An 8,872-nucleotide genomic window follows, 5' to 3' on the forward strand; every position below is an offset into this window, starting at 1 on the left:
TTTCGAGGCTGCCGATCCCTTATTTTCAAACCTGAAAGTTGACAGCTATGCTGAGAACCATGCAGAGATGTACCAGCAAATCCAGATTTTTTCTGACCACCTTGCCTTGATCTATTTCCCCCAGCTTTCCTTTCTTCTCCCAACCCCCACGCCCCCTTAGTATTTTTATTTGAATTATTCACAACCGTTCAGTTTATTTTTTAATAAATACAGAATTCAGGGTCTACACAGGGGTAGGTTAAAAAAAAAGTTCCCTGGCACCCGCCTGCTGGGATACTTCCCTCCCAACGTGACGGGGAGAGAGGCAGGAGAATGCCGGGTGCTTTGGACTGTGCCTACGGGGACAGAGCACCTTTAACTGCCTGGACAAATCACACCTTCCTTCCTATAACACGATCACAGCTGCAAAACCTCTGGTGCCGCTTTGCAGCATGTAGGCATTTTATTTATTTCCCAAATCGCATCCGGCAGCTGATAGACACCCGCAACTCCCGCCGCCGACGATCCTGAAGGACCTTTTTTCCCCTTCCTCGTGACAGACAAGCGCTCGCAACCTACCCGGCGTTCTCCGCCCTTCGCGGCTCGCCCTATGGGTGAAGGGGGAAGGCGGGACTTCCGGCGTCGGTTGCTAAGACAAGCACGTTTCCTTTCCTTAACAACCGCAGGGAGGCTGGTATTTGGGGCTCCGGGTCGAGGTGACTCAGGTGAGAGAAGCCGGGCAGGCGGGTCGGGCTCCCTGCGCCCCGTTCCCCTCTCCGCCCCGTCGGAGTGGAGCCTTGGGCGCTTCCGCCGCCCGGAGACCCCAGCGCCCCCCACCACACCTCCCTCCCGGCCGGCCAAGGGCCACTCGGAGCGCCCCCAGCCCGCTCGGTCTGGCGGTTCTGGCCCCTCACAGGATGAAGCGCGCTCCTGGCCCTGAGCACCTCGCGCGGTCCGGCCCTCTTGGGGCGGGGGGTCATCCCAGGCTACCATCTTCGCGGGGCGCGGGCTGGGTTTTGACGCGGAGCCTGGCGGGGCGGCGGACTCTGGCGTGGTAAGAGGTCTAGGCTGGATGAAACGAATTTCCTCAGGGAGCAACAAAGGCGCCAAATGTTCCGCTGTTGCAGATCATTTCTCTAGCTCACCTGCTTTAGAACACTTTAGGTCTTCTTGCAATGTTTTGTGCAAATGCAAAAAAAAAAAAAAAAAGTCTGCTAGGGGAGAACTAGGAACAGTAGAATCCTTGAAGAAGCCAGAAGACAAACCTAAACATACCGTCTCTTGTTCGGGTTACTTCCTTTGGCCCATCGCTGTACCCATACATAGGGAACATTCCTAATAGAAGAGGAAAGTCATTCACACAAGTGCCCAGGCGCTAATGGATGTTTCATGTTTGCCAGTCTCTTGAGAACAGCGAACTTTTTCTCTTCCAGGAAGTTGGCATTAGGCGTTATTTTTTTAAAATGTGTTTTTTTCATTTACAGCTCAGCTATGGAAACTCAGAGTGAGCGCACTGAAATAAATATATCTAAGCTGCTTACATCCATTGATTTCAAAGGGCCTACTTTGAGTATGACTAATATTGGATATTTTCCTGTATAAGCAGCAGCATCAGATGTTGATATTTCGATAACATATGAGCCTGACATACTGAGTCAAGCTAGGGGTCTCTCTCTCCAATATTGCCTTCTTTATTAGAAGTTTTCCAGAATTTCAGGTGAAGATCTTTCTTGCCTCTTGCTAATCAATCCTTTTAACTGGAGCTGCAATGGTATGAACTTGGACCCTTCTATATGCAAAGCATGGGCTTTACCACTGACTTATGACATCTGCCTGCTTGGGGGCCAGTGGGCACATTTGGAATTTTGCAGCAGTCACAAAATGGCTGCTTGTGGGAGGCATTGCATAACATGAAATACCTGCCTGCAAGATAGAGAGAGAGAGAGAGACCAGAGCACAAAGATATGTCCACCTATCAGTGGAAGAAAGGCACCTACATCTGCCACCATTACACTCACTCACAGAGAGGTTCTTTGCATCTCTTGGAATAAAATCCAAGCCCATTTAGTTACTTAAGCTGTTCCCAAGGACTGCTTTTCTAGAACTGTCACCAAAATATAAGGGCTAATTGGATACCCCTAAATAAACAACAACTGCAAAGAAAAGCTGTTTTTAGGCCTGCTGTTCTCATATCAGTACTTTCCGCCCGCCCCCCAAGAAGGCATGTAAACAAGCATTCAATGGATCTTTTAAAAATTGAGTGTACATTTTAAGGGGGAAATGAAGCACAAAAGTGGCTTTGGATAGATGATAAACTGGCAAAAATATTATAACATGGCAAAATACAGGATTTACCTAGGCTGATACCTCTATTCATCGCTTGGCTTGGGTTTTTCCAAGGTCCTTTGAAAGATTCCATATCCATGATCTCTCAACCTAGAGTAGCTCCAGCCTGGGGGGAAATCTTTAGGGTTAAGAGAAAGATGTCTGCCCACCTTTGTGAGCTAATCAATCCATTTCAAGCCAGAGACTGGCAAGAAGTAGGGCTTGTGCAAAGCTAATCAGAGAATGTTATTGTGGGATTAAGTTCCTATTCTTAAAGTTGACGAAATAAGGATTTTTAAGTGTCAGCCTTTTTTAGTTAGACCAGGAGGGATGTAATTTCTAAATTACAGTATACCTCAAAAGTATTTATGGGCACATTTGATTGAATAGCTGTTAACTAGGCAGGATGTAAAGGACATTGTTCCTTTAGTGACAGATAGGAATATACAAACAAGAAGACTTGCTACTCTGTAAGCTTTTGCTTGCAAAATAGAGTTGGCATTTTGAAATGGCAGTAGCAAAGTCAAGCAGGCTGGGATTTTCACAGTATTTTAATATTGTTACCATTTCAATTTTACGTCTTATGCTAATAACAACAGACAGTTGCAAAAAAGACCATCATCTAAAACTATAGCATCATAATGCATGTATATTATCTAGCCATATATAATCATGACTAGATGAATGGCTCATTCTTTATTTTGACTCTTTTAAAGATCTCAGATGTGTGATATCCTCATGCTGAGGATACGTCAACTGAACTATTTTCTCCCTCTCTTTTTCTCTTAAGCATCGGAATACCCTGCTTCTGCAAAACAGTTCAGACTGAATTCTAAAAGGTCCTAGCCTTTTCCTAGTCTGCCCTTGATTGGTCCCCTACAGGCTGCTCTGCCCCTTCCCAGGGTCACAGTGGACAGACAATGGCAGACACTGGGGAGGGGAAAAAAGAGGAGGCGGACTATAAGAGACTTCACAGCTTTCCACTGATCAGGGTAAGAATGGGAATAATGAAGTATGATATGTTCTTGGATCAGGAGATGTGGAGGCTTGGTGTCATTAGCTTCCATTTTACTTTGCTACTTAATTTAAATAGGAGTACTGAGGTGTGGGGTGAAGCACTTTATTGGTATATCTTGTTGCACAAGGCACTCCCAGTTGCACAAGGCACTCCCAGCAATCTTGTTAAAATGGAGATATGTGTCTATTGCTCAGCAAACACCATCTTCTTTCTTTATTAAATTTCTATCCCACGCTTCTTCCCCAAAGAGTTTATCAAGTATTTTACAAAGTACAGTGGTGCCTCGCAAGCGGTTTTTTCGTCTTGCGAAGCAAACCCATTGACAGCTTAGCGGATTAGCGCTACAGCAGTCTAGCGGCTTCTAGCGATCAGCTGTTAAGCGGCTTAGGAAAAGGGCAAAAAAACAAAAAAAAAAAACCGCGGGGACTCGCAAGATTTTTTCATCTTGCGAAGCAACCCCATAGGGAAATTCGTTTTGCGAAGCGCCTCCAAAACGGAAAATCCTTTCGTCTAGCGGGTTTTCCGTCTTGCGAGGCGTTCGTCTTGCGGGGCACCACTGTACACATGAAGAAGCAGAAGTCATTGTGGTCATTGCCTACAGTGGCTCAACAATTTCTGAACGATTGCTCAAAAGAAAGAGGTGTGCATGAAGGCATGAAAGAAAACTGGAAGGGTAAACAGAGTACCAGAAGAAGAGCCTTTTGGATCAGTCCTGTAGCCCATCTAGTCCAGGCACTTGTTCTTGCAGTAGCCAACCAGATGCCTATGAGAAAGAGGAAAGGCATGTGATGTTACGAGGGAGTTCTTGATAGCAGATGGGACAATAAGTGGGCAGCAATAAATGATGGAACATTTGAGGCATGTGGAGGAAGTATAAGTCCTGTATACACATACTACTTCTGTGTTAAATGAACACAAGAGGAGGAAGAGTGAGGACGAGTGTCCTAGCTCTGACCTCTCTTGCCATTTCCTCTACTTAGGCGGGCTCCATCCATTATTTTAGACTCTGAAATACTGGGTTTTACATTGCATGGGGAGGCTACACAAGCAGAACAAATCTCCCTGCTGCATGGGGAAGGGGTGGAAATAGCATGTTCTTTCTCACTTCCTGCCTCCACATTATTTTTAGCACAAAAGTAATAAACATGGGCAGGATTATAATCTCTTTAGGAATGGAGTATTGCAAATTCTAGCATGTGCTGCTGAGACATTTGCCTGTGTAATAGAAAAGCAGAATGATTGGAAACCATTTTGTATCTTCCAAAGGCAAAGTGATATTGGCATTTAAAAGTCTCTGTGTGTATGGCAAGTGCAAGAACTGGAAACTTACTAATTTTAGCAAGGTTTTTCTTACTGTTATGCATATCTGTATTTGAATGCAAACAGCTAGGTTTTAAAATCTTTGGCGTGCTTCTGCCCCTGTAAGGATGGGACGAGGAGAATGGGACAGAAAACCAATGTACCTCAGAGCTGTATCTAGCTTGGAAAGACGTCTTGCTTCAGGACTGCCATTTCTGTAAATGGGGAGGTACTCCAGTTGCCTAAATAAACTTCTCAGTCACAGAGGATTTCCCTTGAATTCCTGTGCCTGGCTTCTACACTTTCCATCCTTTGCCCACTCCTAGCCAAGCATGAAAGAAAGAAGAGGTGGCGGCTCCCAGATGGGTTTGGGAGTGTGGGTTGCTTTGTGGCTGATGGCCTTCCTTGCATTGTCTTCCAGCACACAGACATGCCAGAGGAGATGCGAGTAGAAACCATGGAGTTGTGTGTCACTGCGTGTGAGAAATACTCCACCAACAATGAGGTATTGGTCATTTCTGAGAACTTTGTGCTTGGATTTATTTGATTTATTTTTTATTGATAAGGAAGATACATTATTATCATTATCAACAACAACATTATTTATCTGTACCGGACCCATCTGGCTGGGTTTCCCCAGCCACTCTGGGCGGCTTCCAACAAAGATTAAAAATACATTAAAATGTCACACATTAAAACAGGGCTGCCTAAACAGGGCTGCCTCTAGATGTCTTCTAAATGTCATGTAGTTTATTATCTCTCTGACATCTGATGGGAGGGCGTTCCACACATTACTATTAAGCTCCCATGTCTGTGGGGGGAAATTGTTTGATCTCTCTGTCAGTTGACTTGAAATTAAATTTGATTAGCCAATACAACAATAAATAGAAATAATTCAGTGACGATACCAGAATCATATTAATACAAAATACCCAAATACTCATGTAAACACATGAATGGTTAAATTGGTGGAGCAACTAATTTCAATTAAAAAGATAACTTCAATAAAAGTTACAAATTCATCTCAAGACCAAAATATAAATGTGTCAAAGCTATCAAAAATGACCATATACCGTATTTTTCGCTCTATAAGACGTACCAGACCACAAGACGCACCTAGTTTTTGGAGGAGGAAAACAAACAAACAAAAAAATTCTGAATCCCAGAAGCCAGAACAGCAAGAGGGATCGCTGCGCAGAGAAAGCAGTGATCTCTCTTGCTGTTCTGGCTTCTGGGATAGCTGCGCAGCCTGCATTCGCTCCATAAGACACACACACATTTCCCCCTACTTGTTAGGAGGGAAAAAGTGAGTCTTATAGAGCAAAAAATACGGTAATTGATATGTATAATGACAACAGTTTGTTTTTAAAGCAGTTATATAATGAAGCCAAGAACAGCAGATAAAGCTCTGTGTGTATGTGTGTGTTTCTCTCTTTATGTATACAGTGAGAGGAAAATGTATTTGATCCCCTGCTAAATTTGCCCGTTTGCCCTGTGACGAAGAAACGATCAGCCCATAATTTTAATGGTAGGTTTATTGTAGCTGTGAGAGACAGAATAACAACAGGAAAACCCCCAGAAACCCAGATGACAAAAGTCAGAGATTGATGTGCATTATAATGACTGAAATAAGTATTTGATCTCCTATCAACCAGCCAGATGTCAGGCTACCTGGTATCTTCACTGTATGTAACGAGCTGAGATTAGAAGCACCTGCTGTAAGGGAGAGGTCTTACCTGTAATCCCAGCTCGTTACAGTACCTGTACAAAAGACACCTGTCAACAGAAGCAATCAATCCAGCAGATTCCAAAGTAGCCACCATGACCAAGACCAAAGATATCAGGGACAAGACTGTAGACCTGCACAAGGCTGGACTGGGCTACAAGACTATTGCTAAGCAGCTTGTTGAGAAGGCGAAAACGGTGCAATAATTCGCAAATGGAAGAAACACAAAATAACTGTCAACCTCCTTCAGTCTGGGGCTCCATGCAAGATCTCATCTCACAGAGTTGCAGTGATCAGGAGAATCATGATGTCGCAGCCCAGAACTACACGGGAGGAACTTGTCAATGATCTCAGGGCAACTGGGACCATAGTCATCATGAAAAGAGTTGTTACACACCACACCGTAAAGGACTGAGAGCTTGCAGAGCCCGCAAGGTCCCCTTGCTCAAGACAGCACATGTACAGGCCCGTCTGCAGTTTGCCAAGGCACATCTGAATGACCCAGAGGAGAACTGGGTGAAAGTGTTGCGATCAGATGAGACCAAAATCGAGCTTTTTAGCATGAAATCAACTCGCCATGTTTGGAAGAGCAGGAATGCTGCCTGCGACCCCAAGAACACCATCCCCACTGTCAAACATGGGGGACAGAATATGCTTTGGGAGTGTTTTTCTGCTAAGGGGACAGGACACCTTCACCGCATCGAAAGGACGATGGACGGGACCATGTATCGTCAAATCTTGGGTGAGCACCTCCTTCCCTCAGCCAGGGCATTGAAAATAGGTTGAGGATGGGTATTCCAGCATGACAATGACCCAAAACACATGGCCAAGGCAACAAAGGAGTAACTCAAGAAAGAAGCACATTAAGGTCCTGGAGTGGCCTAGCCAGTCTCCAGACCTTAATCCCACTGAAAATCTGTGGAGAGAGCTGAAGGTTCATGTAGCTACACATCAGCCTCAATATCTTGCTGACTTGGAGAGGATCTGCAAAGAGGGGTGGGACAAAATACCTCCTGAGATGTGTGCAAACCTGGTGGCCACCTGGAAGAAATGTCTGACCCCTGTAATTGCCAACAAGGGTTTTGCCACCAAGTAGTAAGTCATCTTTTGCAAAGGGATCAAAAACTTATTTCACTCGTTATAATGCACATCAATCTCTGACTTTTGTCTTCTGGGTTTCTGGGGGTTTTCCTGTTGTTATTCTGTCTCTCACAGCTACAATAAACCTACCATTAAAATTATGGGCTGGTCATTTCTTCGTCACAGGGCAAATGGGCAAATTTAGCATGGGATCAAATATTCCCCCCCCCCCCACTGTATATATAAACAGTTGATGAGCTTCAGCGGCATATGGGAAAGAATCCATTTTTCTCTCTTTCTAACTTGCTGTTCCTTCCCCTTTGGCTCCTATTCCTTTCCTTGTTGAATCTCTTGTTTCTTCCCTTCAGAGTGCTGCCAAGATGATCAAAGAGACAATGGACAAGAAGTTTGGCTCCTCCTGGCATGTCGTGATTGGGGAGGGCTTTGGTTTCGAGATCACCCATGAGGTGAAGAATCTGCTGTACATGTTCTTTGGAGGCAGTCTTGCTGTTTGCGTTTGGAAGTGCTCCTGACATACTCCATCTCTCTCTCTCTCTCTCTCTCTCTCTCTCTCTCTCTCTCTCTCTCTCCTCTCTCTCTCTTCAAGCTCACCACATTCAGGAGATTTCCCCCCAGACTTTGCATTGGTTTTTGTACAATTTAAAGGGCAGGCTTATTTTTAATAATAAAATATTGAGCTTTTTCTTATTTATATACCAGCTTTATGACAAATACTGAGTGTGTGCGTGAGTGTAAGTAAAAATGTTTGAGCTACTTAATCCAGCTCATAGAGTGTTTGACTCTGATTTTACCAATGTGGCTTTTTGCTTAGAGGTGGGGATCAGGGGATGGTGACTGCAAGTCACAGTTTATGAAGCCATACATTGCAGAGAGAGCATGAAGAGTTTGAATCCAAACTTCCCATTGCTTCTCCTTGCTATCTCTTCCCACTTTCTGGGAGAAGACCAGAAAAAGGCAGCTGATTTCTCTTTGCCCAGATGACAGCTGCCTGGTTGTCAGAAGTGTGTGTGCCAGCTTGACAAACCTGACCCAGTGGACGGTTGCTAGGATAATTGCCCTCCCACCTCCTCACTACACCTACAGAGCACTGATATAGCTTGTAAAGCGTATGGCACACAAATAAGACTATTTTGCATAGCATGTGGGAAGGGGTGGGAGTGTCACGATGCCAATATGTTGTATCTTGTTCAGAAACTGGTCGTGGGAAGAAGCTCTGCCTGAGCTGCCAGTTTCTCAAAACTTTTAAGTACAATTGTACTTCCATTTTGTAGAGTCTAATAATGCTGTCACGAGGGTGTTAATTAATGGTCCTTATTGTATTTTCTATATAGTCTATTTGAATTTGGAGTGTGAAGGGGACTTACTTTTTACAATAAACTTTTTTTAAATGCATGGCTTATGTCTGGAGAATTCACTTGGATCCA

General features: G+C 44.4%; 1 protein-coding gene across 2 annotated transcripts; it reads left to right on the forward strand.

The window, feature by feature from the left end:
* Positions 1–581: 581 nt before the first annotated feature.
* DNAL4 (dynein axonemal light chain 4) lies at positions 582–8,840 on the forward strand. Of its 2 annotated transcripts, none has more exons than XM_081929111.1 (4): positions 582–704; positions 3,095–3,296; positions 5,043–5,126; positions 7,796–8,840. In XM_081929111.1, the coding sequence occupies exons 2-4, from the start codon at positions 3,225–3,227 to the stop codon at positions 7,958–7,960; spliced, it is 321 nt and encodes a 106-aa protein (XP_081785237.1). In that variant the 5' UTR covers positions 582–704; positions 3,095–3,224; the 3' UTR covers positions 7,961–8,840. The 2 variants fall into 2 exon arrangements, with proteins under 2 accessions (XP_081785237.1, XP_081785238.1); XM_081929112.1 differs by lacking the exon at positions 582–704 and adding an exon at positions 752–1,033.
* Positions 8,841–8,872: the final 32 nt, after the last annotated feature.

This window comes from Podarcis melisellensis (assembly GCF_964234715.1).
Source record: "Podarcis melisellensis genome assembly, chromosome: 10".
Lineage (NCBI taxonomy): Eukaryota > Metazoa > Chordata > Lepidosauria > Squamata > Lacertidae > Podarcis > Podarcis melisellensis.